Source organism: Tilletiaria anomala (genome assembly GCF_000711695.1).
Source record: "Tilletiaria anomala UBC 951 chromosome Unknown K437scaffold_65, whole genome shotgun sequence".
Taxonomy (NCBI): Eukaryota; Fungi; Basidiomycota; class Exobasidiomycetes; order Georgefischeriales; family Tilletiariaceae; genus Tilletiaria; species Tilletiaria anomala.
Genome location: NW_013546957.1, coordinates 84,968 through 102,760, shown reverse-complemented (window position 1 = coordinate 102,760; position 17,793 = coordinate 84,968). Strand labels below are relative to the sequence as shown.

Genomic DNA, 17,793 nt, shown 5'->3' with positions numbered 1-17,793 from the left:
TGCGCAGCAAAGCTGGCGGTACCAGCCGGGCTGCCCGGATACACTGGCGGCTTGACGCCGTTACCCGCGCCGGCATTGGCTGCGTGCAAAAACGAGGAGCCATTAGGGTTTGATGCACCGCTCTGTGAGCTGACCTCGTGTGACACGACAGTGTTTGAGTAGGGCGCGTAGGACGGTGGACCGGCGCCATTGCCGCTGCCGTTGCCGCCTGAAGAGTACAAGCTCGACTTGGATATTGACTGACGTCGGCTACTCGTGTCGAGCTCCCGCGCCAAGCCTGATGGCGCCGCGGGTGCTCCTGGGGCGCCGTAGCCGTGGCGCATGTCGATCACTTCTCCCTCGTCGATCGTGCTGCCGCTAAGAGAGTACTGACTCTGCACGCGCGACGAGCCGTGCTCCGTCTCGTTCTGGATCGGCACGAGCTGCCCCCCGCCGATGGGAGGCGGGGGTCTGAACTGTTGCTGCGGAGGCGGCGGCGCCTGCTGCATCGTGGGTGCGTACTGTGAGTTCTGATACTGGTGGCCCAGCAACTGCGGCGGCGCGGGTGAGCCACCATGCATGCGCATCGGTGCAAAAGGCGGCGAGGGGACGTACTGAGCGCTTGGCGCTGCGGAGCGCGCGAGCTGCGCGGTGGTCATGACGCCCGAGTACGAAACGGCCTGCTGCTGCTGCTGCATCTGCACTGCAGCGCGGAGCATGTGGCTGCTCGGTGCTGGCGACGGGTGCTGCTGCATGTTGTGGTCATCGATGTGCGCGGCAGCAGCAGAAGCATGGCTGGCCTCGGAGCCGGGCGACACCTGCGACGGGCGCGGCGGGGGGAAGAGGTGGTCATCGGGGACGGTGCTGAAGACGCTGCGCTGAACAGCCGAGGGAGGCGCAGGCATCATGACGCCCGCGACGCTGCTGCCGCCAGCGCCGTGGCTGTGTGAGCTGTCGGCGCGATCGGCCAATGGGCGCTCGTGCGAGAACGTCGACTGGCCCGATACGGACGCGCGGGTGTTGCTGTCCATGGCCGCTGCACCCGCACCTGCACCACCGGCTATGCTCAGTCCTTCAGCGCTGGCAAACGTCTGCCCCGACCGGATCTGCTCCTGCTGTTGTTGCTGGCGACTGTAGCGCCACGCGCCGGCCGCGGCACCCGCTGCAGCGGCTGTGTTGCCGACGCCCCCAAAGCCATATCCGCCGCTTGCGGCGTGACCGTTGGGATTTCCGTACTCGGAGGCAGGCGTAAGGTTGCCAAAGTCGTCCTCTGCGCCGCTGCCGTTCTTGCCATAGTAGCCAGTAGCGCCTATGCGCTGCGCGCCTGCGCCACCAGCAGAGGCACGCTTGCGCCAGTACCACACACCGACGCCGATGAGCACGAGCGCGATAATGCCCGCGACGGCGCCGCCAACGGCTGCGCCAATGTGGCTGCCGGTAGAAGCCGCAGAGTGGTCGTCGTTCGAGGAGCTGTTCGTGCCACTGGTCCCGCTGCCCTTGCTTCCGCCGCCGCCCTTTTTGCCCGTTGGCGCGCTGCCAGGTGCAGCGGTGCTCGTGGCACCGACGATGCCGGCGACAGCAGCGCCGGCGTTCGTTGGGTCTGTGCACTTTTTGGGTTTGTCGCCGACGGTGTAGAGGAGGCCGACGCCGCCAGTGGCGGCTTTGCCAGCATCCGAGACGGCGAGGGTGAACTGCGTGCCGGGCGGGTAGGGCACGGTCCAGTCATACTCGTCGGTGGAGGCGGTGGTGAACGCGCTCGGCCGGTCGCCAATGGGAAGGAAGGTGAGGCCGACGGGCGCGGTTGCGCCGGGCTGGGCGGTTTCTTTCTGAAACTTGATCTTCCACACGTCACAGGTGGCTGGCGAGCCCTTGGGCACAGACCAGACAAAGTCGAGGCTCTCATTCGCCATCGCACACGCCCCGCCGCCGCTGCTGCCGAGGGAGAGCAAGCGGGATACGGCGCTGTACTTGCCGGACGCGTCGGTGACGGCAACGAGCACGCCGGGCGTGTTGCCCTTGAAGCGCGGCACGTCCCAGCTCCAGGTCCACGTGTTGCCGGACGCATAGCCGGCAGGGAAGGCGGTCGTGTACTGCACGTGGTTCAGGACAGCGACTGTCAGCGTCCAAGGCGCGGTGCCCTGGGACGTGTCCCACGAGACGGACATGGGCGAGCCTGCAGGGCCAAGAGAGGATGAAAGAGTGTGAGAAAAGAAGGGATGTGAAGCGCCAGCTGCCGGCTGAGGCGAACGCACAAGGTTTCGGATCCGACACTTTCAGTGAAACGGTCGGCGCGGCTTGCGCGCCCGGCACGAGGGCAAGTAGCAGGAAGAAGAGAGGGAGGAGGCTGGTGAGGCTGAGAGCGAGGGTCGATGCGCCGGGGATGCGCAGAATGGGCGTCGCTGGGGTGCCTCGTTGCGAGCGGCGAGGGGGCAGGGATGTCGGTGGAGGGAAGGAGGCTATATGCGCTAATGAACAGGAAGAGGACGAGGATGACGATGGTGCGCTCGACGTCGTGCTTGGGCCTCTCGACTCATTATTGTCGCCCCTCGAGGCCTCCGGGCACCAGCGCTGCTGCAGCAGCATGTGTCGTGCACCAGCAGCAGGGCTGCACGAGCCGGCGTCATCGGGCCGTCCCCGCGCGGCACAGGCAGCGCACCGGGGGGGCGGGGATGGCCGCCGTGGTGGTGAGTGCAGACGCATGTTGCACGTTGCCGTCCAGGCGGGCCTGCTGCAGGAGCTGCAGCCGCTTGGAGCAGAGGTGGAAATGGGCGAGGGCGACGCTGCTGGCCGGTGCAGACGTGCAATGGTGGGGTGATTGCTTTTCCGCGTGCTTGCGACACCCATGTAATGCAAAGCAACGACAGCCAGACGCCCTCTACACCCCCCAACCACACACTATCTAATGATGCATGAGGACGAGTTCCCACTGGTGGTGGGCAATGGTATGGTAAAAACAAGACCACAGAGAAAAATATGTATGCGCGCTCTTGCAGTCGTTTCTCTCGGCACGGCGCCAGTCTCTGCAGGCTGGAGCTTGGATGGGGCTCCTGGCACGGCATGCATGCGTCCAACCCATGTGGGGCCCGCGCTGCAGTTCCTCTCCTTCATTTTTTCCCTCCTTCCCACCCTCTCCTCTTCTGCCCGCTCACGCACAGTTTTCTTTGGCGTCGCTCTGCCAGGTTTTTTTAGGGTTTTTGCTTCAGTTTGGCCCTCGCCTGTCTTTGCAGGCCCAGCATTGCCGCAGTCCAGTCCAGTTACTGATCGTCTATGTCGCAGTTAGGGTTATCCACTGGCCACTGTCCAAGACTCGAAAGGACTCGCAATCCCAGCGGGAACTATGGGGGAACCCCAAATCTGTTCTTGATTACTCTTCATCACACTACCAACGCCGAGGCCTGGTAGTTGGTGCAGGAGGGCAGAGAATAAGGACAATGGCTGGAGATTAGAAAGCAGGCACAGAGGGAGAGGCAACAAGAAGCAAGATGGGTCAGATGAAATGCTTATAAACACCGAATGCAGGAAAGCAAGACGGATTCGAACATCATGTGTGCTAGCTATGTTTGTTACCTGGAGCGAGAGATGCTGCTAGCAAATTGGGTGCCCGTCGGCGGGGTGGGAATTGAAAGTTCGGCCTGGTTCAAAGTGACAAATGTGATCGCGGCAAGTCGGGAAACCCACGTAGAGATCCTACTCCCAGCTGCGAGACGCGCGTCGCCGCTTCTTGTTGCAACTGCACACGTCCCGGGCGGCCGCCTCTTCGCTCGGCTCGACGGGTCATCCCAGCCCCATAGATACAGGGTGCAGACGGAATGCTGCTGCTGCTGATGATGATGATAATGAGCATGCGCTGATGGGAAAGGGAGGGTTTGCAAGCGTCTATCAATCATGCTATATAATATTTACACAGGAGTGCACTGCACCGCCAATGGTCATGCTGGATGCCGCGTCCACGCTGTACATACACATACACACCGGGCACCCAGCCACGGGACGTGCAATGTGAGACGCGCGTCAACGATCACCGCGCGGGCCAGCCGGCGAGATTGCTCCACACGCGCGTGCAATCCGCGTTATCCTCTAGCAGGCTCAGCATCCGGTCCAGGCGTTGCACATACTCGCCGTCGACCCAGCCCGCGGTTGCATCGGCATCGGCGTTGGCATCCTGCACGTGCAGCAGCGGCCCATTCGGCAGCAACTTCTGCTCTGCGTCGAGCACCGCATGCCCCGCGCCGCGTAGCGCCTCAGCGAGCCCTCGCACGTCTGCCGGCGCGCAGTGCACGTCAACCACCAGGACCGGCAGGTCGCCGTCGTCGGCGGCGGCGGCGGCGTCTTTCGAGGGAGACGGCGACAGCGACGACATCGGCGGCTGCGGCTTCGCGTCCGCGGCAGCGATCAGGATGGCATTGAGCTCGGAATCGCTCAACTTGGCACGCGCGCGGCTGCCCGGCAGCAGCGGGACGACGTCCGTCGCGCCGTGCTCGACCGCGAGCTCGAACAGCGCATCGTACGTCCCGCCCGCGTCCGTGCACGCGGCGCGCACAATGCCGACACGGTCGAACAGGTGCGCCGTCGAAGACAGCCGACCACCGACCTTGTTGAACGTCTCGCGGACCTTGGCGTGCGTCCGCGCTGGCGAGTCGGTACTGCACTCGCTGTTACACATGCAGCATAGCACGCGCGACGGGGTGGCGTGCGGCGGTGCGGTCAGCTTATGTCGCTCCCCCTCTAGCGCATACCTCCTCTCCGAGCAGGGTCGCACTCACATCACCAACGCGACCGCATGCCCGTTCTCTCCCGCCGGCCCGAGCGCCTCGTACGTGGCCGTCTGCAAGTTATCCGCACCGCGCCCGCTCGCCTTGGCGATGGTGTTCTCGATCTTGTCCTTCGCAAAGCCCAGCTCCTTCGCTTTCTTCACGAGCATACCAAGTCGCACGTTGTGCGCCGGGTCCCACGCTTGTCCCGCCGGCGCAGCACTCGGGTGTGCCTTGATCGCCGCGATGATCTCGCGCGAGATCGTCCCGTATGACGCTCCGCGTGCAGCGTCGTTCGCTTGCTTCTTGTGCTTAATCTTGGACCACTGCGCACGCGCGCACAGTTATGCAGCATACAGCAGCACCGGGTGTTACAGGGTCAGCGATGAGGGTCTCCTCTTCACTCTGCCGGCTGGCCCAGCAGACGAACACGCACCTTATTGTGGCCCGAGGCGCACACCGCACATGCAGTGAAGGGCCGCGTCGTCGCCCATAGTTGCACAGCTTGCCGCAGCGGAAGCACCTCCAGCCTCAAACGCTTTGCCATCTTCGCTGATGCACCCGATGCTCGGTTTGAAGAGGAGCGTGTCAACGATGGGCTCGGATGTTCTCTTAGAAAAAGAAGTGATGCGGTGTAAGTGATCGGCATGATGAATAGAAATAAATGGTGGAAGTGGCGGGAACACATTCAGGTTGGTGGTCACGTGACCTTCCGACGCGTCGTGGCGACACCCAACAACTCGTCGCCTCACGTGTTGTTCTCTGTTGGCAGCAATCCCCACCTCATTTGTTTTGTGTTGCTTCCCATACAATGCCCCATCAGTATGCATACAACGTATTCTCTTTCACTGAACACCGGACCATCGAGCCAATGCAAGCTTTCTGCGAGTAGAATTGCACGCCTGCAAGGCCTAAGAGTTGACCCGAAGGCAACCATGGCGATGCTATCGTCGCCACGCAAGCGGCAGGCGTTGGGCGACTTGAACAGCAACAACTCGCCGCACCACCTTCTACCCGAGCATGGCGCTCATGCGACCCAGTCGCCATGCAAGCCCTCGCGATCGACAACATCTCCCGCACCGAGCAGCCCCCGTGCGATGGCAAAAGCACTCCTGGGGATCAGTCTTCCTCCGTCCACGCCTCTTCGCGCGAACAGCGCATGCTTGTCCACGCGCTCAACGCTCCCGCACTCGCCCTCGACGCGCGAGCACGTCTCGAGCGACGCTCCCAGCACACCCACGGCTTCCGCGTGCACAAGCGACGTTGATGACGATGACGCTGAAGGCTACTCTGCCGCAGCCACTGAAGAGTCTGACTCGGAACTCTCGACTTCCAACTGCGAGACATATTCCAGCACCGAGAGCAACGACCACGAAGGGGCAGCTGCTGCCGTCGAAAGCATGACACGCCGGCGCAAGCGGCGGAAACCTCTGCCTGTCATCTTCTTCGGCACGCCTTCCACCGCCGAGCACGAGCGAAGAGTCAAGTACGAAACGAAGCTGCGCGAGAGGCGCTTGCTGCGGAGGGACAGCTTGGATCTCGCGCGCAGGCGCACGATGACCGCTGCCGACCTCGAGCGGACCCTACCTCCTGCAGATTCGAACGAAAGGCAAGCGCACTCGGAACCCGATTTCAATGTCCCGTCTTCCTCCGCCTCCAGCGTGCAAGACACCACGGAGAGACCGAGTAGCTCAGCGTACACCACACGGCAGCTGGAAGCGCAAGACACCGACACTGAACCAGAGTCGCCGAGCTTGAGGTCCAGTCGCTTACTTGCACCAGTTTCGCAGATTCCATCACCGTCACTGTCCCCGGTGCTTAGCAAATCTGCTGTAGAAGCCGAGTCTCTCCAACATGCAGTCGCTGAGCAGGAGGATCAACGCTCTGCAACAACGACTGCAGGGCTTGCCAGGGACGAACCAAATGCTGAGATCTCAATTTCCGATCCTGCAGAAGATACAGGTAGCACGGACCTGAAAGAGGTAGCATCTGGGAAAAGTAAGCAAAGGAACTCGTACGTCTCGGTGTGCACTGGCTCATCATACTTTGCTTTTTTATGTGTTCAGGGTCGTCTGAAATCTCAGCACCCTCAGAGAAAGCAGCAGCTTTAGCGGCACTGGTGGAAGCACAAGAACCTTCTCGCGAGCTGAAAGCACCTCCAGACCTGCCCATTTCAATGCGCGTACTGCAGGCTCGCGCACAGGCCATATCAGCAGATGAAACCATCACTGACGGGTTCGATACGACTTTTCATGAGGGGGCTGCTGCTGCTGCCGGCGACGTGTCTTTCACGCTGCCGCTCGCTCCGCTGAGCCAGGCCGACAGCTCTGTGCACGCAGCAGTCAATGAGCTGGCGGACATGCTTGCAAAGTTGCACTCTACTAGCGCAGTCATCGCCTCACCCTCTTATGCAGGTGCTGCAGTAGACGAAGTCGATGCTGAAGAGCAGACAGAAGAGCAGATTGAGCGTGCAACTTCCCAATCAGAGGCCGAGGTTGCGGAAGATGGGATGGATGCCCTTGGGGCGCAGGCAGAAAAATGCGATCAAAGCGCAGAGAGTATCGCAGGGAAACGCAGCAAAGTCCAAGGTGCGGACGACGAGATCGATCAAGGCTCGCCAGTGGAGATTTTTGAATTGGATCTAGCCCTCGAGTTCGCTATGGGTCTCGAGGCTGCTGCAACCAAAGAACCTGAGCTCTTTGTCGTGCAGCCATCGTCCGATGCTGCTGCGTTGCAGGATGAAGGGCCAAAAGTAGGGCATGCCGCTACGCCGCAGCGACTGGCGCCATCGCTTGCAGCAGCAGCGGACGCCAGCATCGCGAGCAATGAGGCATCACCCGGCGTTGCACTCTCGACAGCGGTGTTTAGCCCGATCAGCAGGCATCGGTTGGCTTTGCAGGATGCCTTCGGACAGTCGCCGTCGAATGGCAGTGATTTTGGCGACACCTCGCCTGCAAGACCTCAGCGCAGGAGGTCCGCGCGGCTCAGCGCAAAACTCGAAGAGCTTGGATGGGAGCAACTGCAGGAACAGCAGCATAAAATGAATGCAATCGACAAGGAGAACATGCCTCCGCCATTGTTGCCAGCAAGCAACATGCTGCGAGAGATAGCGTTCGACCCCTTTGCAAGCAGCAGTCCAACGAAGAGCTCGCCGCGCAAACCAGATCATCATTCTCCAGCGAATCGAGTGCCGCAGTCGCCATCTATGGGCACCATCCTCGGCTCTTGGGCAGACGCCATGATCGCAACGCTTTCGCCTTCAAAGCCTTCATCATCCTCATTCAAGGTGTCGTCGTCACCGTCAAAACCTTCAAGCAGCTCGACGACAGTGCTGTCGCATTCAACCACGATGCCTTTGAAGTGCTCCATCCTCTCAGCGTCGCAGGCCGAAGTCGAGGCAGTGTTTATGCCTTTTGAGGGCCGTCCAGAAAGCCAGTGCCAGGCTCCTACAGACACCTACGAAGCCTCCATATCAGATCCGGCTGAGACCTTACTCTCCTCTACTACCCAGCGCACTTCGGTGCTAATAGCTCCTGTGAACGACCGGGGCCCTCTGCAAAAGGGTTCAGTCGTTCGACCTGTTCCACGTATAACACCCATGGGCGCTTCCAAGTCCTCAGTGCTTCCTCAGAAATGCGGACTGGTGCGACCAAAGTCGGGCGTGACTCGCAAGCTTCCTCCTTCTGCAATTCCTACGCCGGTCGCGGCCCCGATTCGCAAAATTCCAGCTCCCGCAAAATGTGTGCGCAGCAAGGTGATACCGGTGCCAACCACCGTTCCTAGGCCAGCTGCTACGGCCCGTTCGCTGTCGGAGTCGAATCCGAAATTGAAGGGTGCTGCAGCTGGGAGACCAGCAGTGGCGGCCACTGCAAGTCGTGATGTGGCTGCGTCCGAGGTAAAGCTCACGTCAGCGACCTTGGACACTGCAGTGTCAAAAAGCCTAGTTGCAACAGAAGCGCGCGACGCCAAACCCGCTGCGCCGCACACGCTCGCGCCAGCTGCAACACTTTCATATCGACCAGCTCCAGCTTCTATGGCGGCGGCGCTACCGGGCAGTTCCGCTCCATCCGCTGCCAGTAGTGATGGGCCGGTCATGGAGCGTCGGCCTGCCGCCGGGCGTCTTGCCTCAGCCAAGCGCGTGCTGCTCCCCTCCTCCGGGACTCCGTCCGCGTCAGCGCCGCGGCCACCACGACCCGTGCCGGTACCCACAAATCGTAGGTCTGTCGCGTCGAGTGCAGCAGCCCCATCTGCAAAGGTCACTCCAAAGCCGACTTCTCCAGTGAAACCGATCGTCCGTGCAGCCGGTCCCGGGTGGCGGCGAGCCAATGCGGAGGCTGCTGCTGCTGCTGCCGCTGCTGCTACTAGAGAGACAGCCACTATTGCACGTAACGAGCCGACCGTTCCTCGTCTCATGGGTATCATTCGGACAGCCGGTGCTATGCGCGGGCCGTCGCCAACGCCTCGTGGCCCGAGCCCACCATCATCGCAAATGTCAGACAGTCGGTCTCCGCTTAAACAGAGTGCAGCATCCAACAGGGTCGATCGCGGGCCGTTCGTACCTCAGCCAGTTTTTTCGCCGACAAAATTAACGCCAACATCGAACAGTACCGCAGCGACGGTTGAGAAGGGACAGTTTACTGCTGAAAGCAGGCAGACCAGCTTCACATCTAGCAAAACGCCTTCCAGTGATAGCCTTCTGGCTCCTTCCGTAGCCCTCTCATCATCGATGCCGCCGCGAACGGCTCGCGTTCGAAACGCGTCACAATCACAGTCCGAAGAAGTTTCGAACCGGTCGGCAAATGCAACTTCGGTTTCAGCACCTGTGGGACTACGCGCTGGTATCGCACCTGTGATACCTATGTCAGCTCCGGATTTGGCTCGCTTGACGACAAGGAACACTCGCAAGAACGAGGTGTGGGTCGCTCAACTCGAGTATCGCGAGGTGTACATCGACGGTGCGAAGCCTCCAAGTCCGTCCGCGAAGATTCCTCGCATTGGTGGAGCCGTGAAACTTTCGAAAGCAGACGCTGCGACGGCAAGGGCGAATCGCGCAAAGAACCGCACCAGTGTTGAGAGCGAGCGGTCACAAGACGACGTCGAAGAGGCGCTACAGCTGATGCAAGCGATCAAGGAGCATCGCCTTGGGGCCGGCGACGCTCAGGTGTACCAGACACCTATTCGAGGGTACAAAGCAAAAGGGGTCCGTTGGCACAAGGCTCTGTTCGTTGGCCCATCGGACAAGTACTCTACCGAACCCGGTCTTGAGCTGGGGGAGAGAAAGATTCTTGCGAAGGACTGTCAGCCTTGCAAGAGCCTGCTGTTGAAAGAGGTGAGTTCACGAATCATGTCCGCGTGAGCGCCTACAGAATACTGATCGACGCTTGTCATTCCTGCGGTACAGAACTTCTGCAATTTTGACCGCCACGGCAATGTCTCTGAAGCAGAGCATCCACTTTCGCCGCGCCTGAAGAAGACGCGTATCATCATCCAGCAGTTCAAGTATTCTATCGAGAGTCCGTCGGATGACGAAGACGAGTAGATAGAGACGAATATAATATATTGGGTATCAGAAATGCTAGCCGAACCATTTGTAAATGTAATCTGCCATTCATGGTAAGCGCATCAGTACCACATAGCGCAGCACAGCAAGTAAGGACCAATCACTCACAGAAGCACACCAGCGTAAAGATCGCGCCGATCATAAAGATGATGTTGTCTTGAGTGCTTCGCCGCTCAATGTAGCCCTGTGCATTACGACAGGGTTAATCAAAGAGACACATGAGGCTTTCCAGTCAGAATTTTTGGACTTGTGCACTTACGATGACGTCGCGACTGAGACCGAGCGTATTTGCAGCATCGAGCAATTTGCGCCTTGTGCCTTTGAGGATCTGCCGCTGCTCGACGAGGTTCTCCCACACCTCCTTCCCTTGTGAGATAAAGGCATCCAGCTGGTTCTCTGTCTGCTCAATGAAGGAGTGTTCTCGCAATGCGTGCGATTCCCGCGCTGAATAGCCGCTGCCAGTGCCCACATTGCCAAACATGGCGGCTGCGGATGCGTTCATCTTGTAGGCCGACCGTGGATCTGGACCGGGGTCTATCCCGCCGATCGTGGTATGTGCTTGGTACAGCGCTGCACTTGAAGAGCCTCGGGCGTGTAGTGATGCATATGGCGACTCCGCTACGCCTTGGAAGCCAGGTGACGTAGGAGATCGAAGGTTGTAGGATGATGACGAGCCCGCTGCATTGCCAGCCGTCAAACCGTTCGTATTCACCAAAGGCACGAGCTTCGCAAGAGAAGAGAGACCACAGACGTGAGGAATAAGCACAAGTCTGCGTGGGTGCTCAGACCTTCACATTGATGCTAATCACCTTTGCTCTGTTCTTTAGCCGCTCGAATTGCGTCTTGAGCTCCTTTTCTTCATCTCTGAACTTCTTCACCCGCTCCAACGCTTTTTCCTGCTTCGACTGCACGAGCTCGCGTTTGGCCATACCCTCATAATCGTCCACAGTTCGCGAGAAGGCCGAAAAGGTGGCTGTCAGCTGACCTTGGAGCGCTGCGCTCGAAGTACCACTTGTGTCGGAATCCAGGCGAGCAAGGTCGGCTTGCAGAGACGAAGACTGGCGCAGCGCCAGATTGTACAGCGAGTTCATCTCTGCGGTTACCTCTCACTTCGCAGCAGCTTTGTCTGAGGCCTTCTCCTGCAGTCTAATGGCATCCGAAAGATTGGCAAGGCCGTGCTTGAAATGTTCAAGGTCACCTCAGGCGATCTATGTCTCAGTGTAGCGATCGATGAGTAACAACGACAAAGATGTACGCGTCTCCCGCCAAAAAGGAACACTGCTCAGAAACGCGGAGCATACCCAACGAGAAATTCAGCCGGACAATCGTGAAACCAAATCCAACGCGCTACAGACAGAAACATCCATTTGTCACGCTAGAAGCGACAGTGCTGAATAGTCATGTGAGTATGGCGTACGGGACAATTGTGTGTATAATGCTTGCGTTTCAGGCTTAAGAAAATAGATTAACCAACGAGACTTCTAGTCTGGCAGTAAGTCTCAGTTGGGTTTCCTTAGATGCGCCGTAGGCTTTACGTTTCTCGACCGCCGTTCGCGACCAGCTCGAATGAGCGCTTCACTGTCCTTCATGTATCGTGTGAGATGCTACAAGTAAGACGATGGCACTGGGTTCCCTCTAGACTGCTGATTGTCGTGACCCTGCGAGCTTGTCCAACACCTGCGTGCGGGTGTCACACGTAAATATGGTCCGATGTTTCAGTGCGAGGCCCAAACATAGCATTGAATTGTCTGCTCACCTCTCTGATACCTGGTAGTGAGAGGAGATTGCCAATGAAGGGCAATTGCCGTAGGAAGTTAAGGATGACCGGGAAAAAATCACTATCCGTACCACAAGCGGGTGTCAGCTTGGTCGAGTACAGCTTTTGCGAAAAGTACAATGCGGACCTACCCAAACAGATTGAGAAAGCCTATCGCTTCGATGATCATGCCGATAAAAGTCCACTTCATGAAGACTAAAAGCATCCCCGCGAAAAAGCATGCTGTCCCGCGGATCTTCTGCTTGCGTGCGAAGAAGTAGAACGTCTTCTGCGGCCCGATTAGCAGCGTGATGCCGCCGGTGAAGAGAACATTTCCCAGCGCAAGAAGAGCCGCATCGAAGAACAATAGGACGCCTAGGAAGAGGAAAAAGGTGCCAAAGGAAACCAGGCCGACTCCGATTTCTGCAAGCAGCAGTGGGCGCGCAGTCACGCGAACCGATACCAGACGAGGCGAACCAGGGAAAATGCAGATGGTCAGAAGGAGGGTGCTGGGCATTCGGGAAGCGAACGCATCTCGCTTCGCCACTCACTCTGCTGATCTGTGAGCCACATCTCTGCATGCAGTCGACGACAATGTAATTGTCTGACGGGCGGAGGCAAGACGTGAAGTGATATGTCCAAGCTTTGAACCAGGAGGCTCAGCGCGTCGTCGTTCGGGCTTCGACTCTCGAGAGTTCAGTCCTCGGTGAATTCTTTACCGCTTTTCACGCTTTTCTCACTGCGTTTCTTTATCCTTTGGGTCCTCGCAGTATTGAATGGGGTTGCTGAATGGTTTCTACTTTCAATTTCAACAGTATATCGACCTCCGCCTCCGTTTCGCCGGCTAAAAGTCCGGTATTCGGTAGAAAATTACTATATTCCAAGGGGTGCCCATTGGGCCCAGGCGGCTGGGTCCCAATACAGCGAGCTTTTGAATATGTAGGCCCATCCTCGAGGAGCGCATTCCACTGCACATACACTTATAAAGAACACTACAAATACATCCTTCAAGTCGCACACGAACCATCAGACATGTGTGGATGTGTGCTGCAATGCGCGATTACCGAGAGGCAGCAGTGGCGGCCTTCTTGGCCGACGCTTTCGCCTTGTCCTCCGGTTCGATCACTTTGGCCTCGCTTGTCCCTTCCTTTGCTTCAGCCGCCTTGGCAGCCTTTGCTTTAGCGGTCTCCAAGGACTCCACATATCTGGAGTGAGCGAGCGATCAGTGACTTGGATGCGCTGAAATTAACTCGAAAAGAAGACTCACGTGCTAGGGAACCATCCGATGCGTCCATCGCGTGTCCGCCCTTTCCACCATTGTGACTCTTGCCCAGTCTGCGGGTCATGCTTACTGAGAACTGCGACAATGTCATTCGGCTGCAGACTCAGCTCGAGCGGATCTGCGGCAGGGTACGCAAATAGAGCGCGGACAAACGTTAATTTGCTGGGGTCGAGCACCTCATTGGCACCCTGCGGCCCGGATGCGATCATCCCGCCGCCTTGGTGGCCAGGCAGCATACCGTGATGCTGCTCGCCGCCCATTTGCTCTAATCGCTTTCGCTCGGCTTCCTGTCTTTGTGTAATGAGCCTGACAAGCTTGCTCATCAGGTAAGGCAAACCAATGACCGCAAGGAAGAAAACGATCAGCGGCCGCTTGCTTGGCCGTGGTTTCGCGCCCGGCGCTGCGCCACCATTAGCTGCAAAGTCCTTGAACTCTCGCCGGTCGAGCTCGACAGCTGGCGCCTTGCCCGTGACTCGGAGTAGAATGTTCTTCAGCCACCGGGCCAGTGCAAAGATGGAAAGGACCTGACCGAGGTAGTTTCGCAAGTGTGCAAATTGGTCTGCAACCCCAACCATGGCGAAGAATGAGCTGTGCGTCGCCATGAATGTGCTTTCGAGCATTTGCGCAAAGCCGCCGAAAGCGCCAACAATGCTACTGATCAGCTCGAAAGTTGCTTGAGTGCCGGCCTCCATGCGCTGTGTGAGTGATGCCTCAGGCGGCTGACCCGGCATCCCTGGCATGCCCATGCCCATTCCCATTCCCATTCCCATGCCCATCCCACCATAGCCGCCGTATCCTAGGCCACCTGCGTAGCCTCCGTATCCTCCATAACCGCCAATACCTCCATACCCTGTGCCCATGGCTCCAAGCCGCGAGTAAGGCGAGTAGGATGAGCCGTATGTCCCCCCGTATGTGGAACCTAGAGTGCCGTAGGTTGAGCCATAGGCGCCAACACCAGCCCCATAGGGGCTATATGCTGACCTTCCATATGCGCCTGCGAGGAACAATATCTCAGTTGGAGATCCCGGTGGATAATCACCAGGTCGTGTTTAGCGTACTCACCAACCGCGGATGTCTGGGCAAGAGAAGATGGGCGCTCTGGGACTGAAGGTAGAACGCTGTCTACTCCGGTCGAGGCTGCGGTGCTCGTGGTAAGCGAGCTGGCCGACGACGCTGCCACCCCTGCCGCTGCTCCCACACCTGCTCGCTCCCAAGGCTTGGGTGGTGCTGGCATAGCTGTGGTTGCTGCTGATAACGAGTGGGATGCGCCAGACGCAGGGCAGACCCCGCTCGTCGCACCGGAAGCTGGGCAAGGTTATCGTTGCTGCGCTCGATGGAGCTGACCTTTGCCGATATCCTTTTCTGCTCTTCGGCGGCACTGAAAACGCTCCGACGCCAGTGAAAGTAGTCGATGATGCTCGGGTCCGACACAAGAGAGGAACACAGCAAATGGATCCATCCGGCGATGATGGACCCAACTGTGACCTATTGTGAGAAGCTATTCTTAGAAAAGCCAGCGCAGCTGCCGCCCTGGCACTTGGCAGTGCCACAGCATGCGCCGGCCCAGCCGCGTTGTGGAAAGCCGGAGTAGGGCAAACAGCAAAGTCAGGGGGAATGGGAAATCCCTGGATTTACCGCGGTAACGCGTCGCGCCGTGTCGTGAACGTGAAGCACAACAGAAGCACCCAAAATTTGGGCTAACATCTTGACTTTAATGGACACTTGACTGGCCACCGCCTCAGCAATTGGATGTCACCATTTGAGAGCCATAGCACAAAGCTCACTTCTTTCAAAAGGAAGCAGGAAGCACAGTGCACATTTGAACCTGCAGTGCACGGGTTCAGAAGACGTGCTGAAAGCTTGCTGGAGGGATCAATAGGCAAAGAGATTATCGGAAGGTAACTGGACCACCGGCGTCACTTTTAATCGGGAGTAGCCCATCCGCCATCCGCTAGGCAAGCAAAATGCCGGCAGGCGCATTGGCCTCCCGGATACCCTCCTTTGGAGGCAGGTGGGCTAAAACGGAGGATGAAGATAGCGTACTAGTGGCGTCTTCCAGCAAGAAAAGGGCTGCACCTGCGTACGAAAAATGGTGAGCAGATCGCGAGTCTGCATCGCAGAGGCGCCGTAAAGGAACTGACCGCCCTGCTGATACTGGCCTGGGCGACTCATCAGGGCCGAGCTTTCTGCTAGCAAGATTCGCAAGATCAAGAAGCAGGAGCAAGAGTCAATACGTACGCCGCAATTGAGCTTCAGCTAAGCATTCACAGACCTGACTGTATGCGCTCTTCTCATCTACAGAGGTGATCGACAGCGACACAGACTCTGAGGGCGAAATCAAGCAGAAAGACAATGAAGGAGAGTCCTCATCTTACTCTGTATCCGCCCTGGACGTGGAATCGATCCCTGGAGCCAATGTAAACGGAAAGGCCGTCGAGCTAATAGCACAGGCGTTCGTAGATGAGGGCGAGGATGAAGATGCTCATCTGTGGGAAGGCATGGACCTGCCGCCTCCTCCTCGCCTCGATGGCGAACCGCCACTTTCGCTCGAGCAAAGGTCCATAATGAACATGATTGTCGAGAGCGGCAGGTCTCTTATGTTCACTGGCGGTGCGGGCACAGGAAAGTCGGTACTGCTCCGCGCAGTGGTCAAGGCCCTGCGGGCCAAGTACGGTCCCTCAAGAATCGGCATATGCGCTATGACTGGCATTGCAGCACTGCACGTCGGCGGGCAGACTCTGCACTCGTGGGCTGGAATCGGCCTTGGCAACCTGCCTGCCCCGGCATTGGCCAAGAGTGTCCGCAAGAAAGTGCCCGTGCGGCAACGGTGGCAAGAGTGCAAGGTCCTCCTCGTGGATGAAATCTCCATGCTTGACGCAGTGCTTTTCGATAAGCTTGACTACGTCGCCAAGGATATACGAAGCAGTACAAAGCCATTTGGCGGCTTGCAACTTGTCATGGTCGGAGACTTTTACCAGCTTCCTCCTGTCATCACGAACCCAACCATCTGGAATGGGAGCTCTGACTCTCAAAGGAAGGAGAAACTTGCTTACCAGAAGTTGTGTCAATCGTACAAATCACGATTCGTTTTCGATGCCAAGGCATGGACCGCGTGCATCCCTCGAACGATCGTGCTCAAAACGGTCTTCCGTCAGTCAGACCCTAAATTCGTTAGGATGCTCGAAGAGACCAGACGTTCGCGACTCTCCCAGGACACTATCGCGCAATACTATGCACTATCGCGTCCGCTTGATACATCTGACGGAATTCTACCGACAGAGCTCTTTCCCACCCGCAATCAAGTCAAAGATGCAAATGAGACGCGCCTACAAGAGCTGCCGGGCGAGCTGGTCAGCTACACTTCTCTGGACAGGAGCGCTGTGCATGGAATCGACCGTCTGACGCCAGGCTCGCATGCTTACAAGCAAAAAGAAGATGAAATCAGGACATTCCTTGACCGCCACATGATTGCTCTCCACAAGGTGGAGATCAAGGAGGGTGCGCAGGTGATGCTCATCAAGAACCTCTCTAACGGTCTCGTTAACGGCAGTAGAGGCAAAGTCGTTGGCTTTCAGTCCGTCTCTGGTAAGACTCAATTGATTGAAAACGAATACGGCAACGCATACTTGATGGACGATGACAAGAAGGTCAAGCCAGATCCGAACGACTTTGCGAACAATGTCGGAAGCAAGCGCGTTAAAGGTGAACTAATTTCGAATGCGAGGGTCAATGGTACGGCTTGGGTCGATGATGTATACGAGCGGTCTCAACTGCACTTGCGAGGCGACTCAAAGGTCTGGCGCGGCGCTCAAGCTTCTACATCCGAGATGGGAATTAAAAGTCAAGCGAAGCCGGATCCTGACGCGGCTGCTGCCAGTATGGCGCATGAGTCAAAGCAAGCAGAAAGAGAGCCTGCGCCGGTCAAGGCGGAGCCAAGTTCACAACAAACTGGACGCAAGAGCGCGCTTGTGGATGGAGACAAGCAACTGACAGGCAGCTCTTCAATCGGCCGAATGGAGGGATCAGTCCCTATACATGACAAACAAGGGCAAAAGAGCACCAATGCGAAGTGGGGGGCTCGCACCATCGAAGCGGAGGGAGAGCTTGGCAATATCGCGGCAAAGCTCGAGCCAGGTGCAAGTGGGCGAGCAGAAATGATCGACGGCAAACCGTCGGCTCCCAAGCTTAATGTCCCGGCGCTGACGTTGGAAGAATCGAACGACAATCGTGCGGAAGCAGAGCGTAATGCGCTTGACTTGGCGTACGACAAGGAAGCCATCGAAGTCGGTATCGCTGCCGGGAGCAAGCGTGTGAACGGTGCACTACCCAACGGCATCGAGTATGCCGACGAGGGGGTGCTCTACCCCGTCGTGCAATTCGTCAATGGTCAGACGGTCCTCATGGTACCGCTCATATTTGCTGTCGAGTCTCACATAGGGCATGAGGAGGCTTCGCGCATTCAGGT

At 58.1% G+C, this 17,793-nt stretch overlaps 6 protein-coding genes across 6 annotated transcripts; 1 reads left to right on the top strand and 5 right to left on the bottom strand.

Annotated features, from left to right (window-relative positions):
• On the bottom strand, window positions 1-2,903 carry K437DRAFT_257686 (uncharacterized protein; the record flags this gene model as incomplete). The annotated part of the gene is made up of 2 exons (XM_013386796.1): window positions 2,232-2,903; window positions 1-2,152 (listed from the first exon to the last, which is right to left on the bottom strand). Coding segments are annotated over exons 1-2 (2,600 nt in total), but the record flags the coding sequence as incomplete, so codon positions are not given.
• A 937-nt stretch (window positions 2,904-3,840) lies between these two features.
• K437DRAFT_257684 (YebC-like protein) lies at window positions 3,841-5,331 on the bottom strand. Its single transcript, XM_013386795.1, has 3 exons — window positions 5,167-5,331; window positions 4,743-5,056; window positions 3,841-4,631 (listed from the first exon to the last, which is right to left on the bottom strand). Exons 1-3 carry the CDS (start codon window positions 5,275-5,277, stop codon window positions 3,998-4,000), a joined length of 1,059 nt encoding a protein of 352 aa, XP_013242249.1. The 5' UTR covers window positions 5,278-5,331; the 3' UTR covers window positions 3,841-3,997.
• Window positions 5,332-5,665: 334 nt separating this feature from the next.
• Window positions 5,666-10,269, top strand: K437DRAFT_269259 (uncharacterized protein; the record flags this gene model as incomplete). The annotated part of the gene is made up of 3 exons (XM_013386794.1): window positions 5,666-6,728; window positions 6,797-10,059; window positions 10,132-10,269. 3 exons carry the CDS (start codon window positions 5,666-5,668, stop codon window positions 10,267-10,269), a joined length of 4,464 nt encoding a protein of 1,487 aa, XP_013242248.1.
• A 36-nt stretch (window positions 10,270-10,305) lies between these two features.
• K437DRAFT_225907 (V-snare-domain-containing protein) lies at window positions 10,306-11,381 on the bottom strand (the record flags this gene model as incomplete). Its single annotated transcript, XM_013386793.1, has 5 exons — window positions 10,306-10,331; window positions 10,399-10,474; window positions 10,550-10,824; window positions 10,867-11,014; window positions 11,100-11,381. The coding sequence occupies 5 exons, from the start codon at window positions 11,379-11,381 to the stop codon at window positions 10,306-10,308; spliced, it is 807 nt and encodes a 268-aa protein (XP_013242247.1).
• Window positions 11,382-11,925: 544 nt separating this feature from the next.
• Window positions 11,926-12,619, bottom strand: K437DRAFT_225912 (putative GOT1-membrane protein required for ER to Golgi transport; the record flags this gene model as incomplete). Its single annotated transcript, XM_013386792.1, has 4 exons — window positions 11,926-11,967; window positions 12,047-12,128; window positions 12,199-12,469; window positions 12,598-12,619. 4 exons carry the CDS (start codon window positions 12,617-12,619, stop codon window positions 11,926-11,928), a joined length of 417 nt encoding a protein of 138 aa, XP_013242246.1.
• A 279-nt stretch (window positions 12,620-12,898) lies between these two features.
• K437DRAFT_248744 (uncharacterized protein) lies at window positions 12,899-14,785 on the bottom strand. Its single transcript, XM_013386791.1, has 3 exons — window positions 14,391-14,785; window positions 13,314-14,322; window positions 12,899-13,251 (listed from the first exon to the last, which is right to left on the bottom strand). The coding sequence occupies exons 1-3, from the start codon at window positions 14,560-14,562 to the stop codon at window positions 13,107-13,109; spliced, it is 1,326 nt and encodes a 441-aa protein (XP_013242245.1). The 5' UTR covers window positions 14,563-14,785; the 3' UTR covers window positions 12,899-13,106.
• Window positions 14,786-17,793: the final 3,008 nt, after the last annotated feature.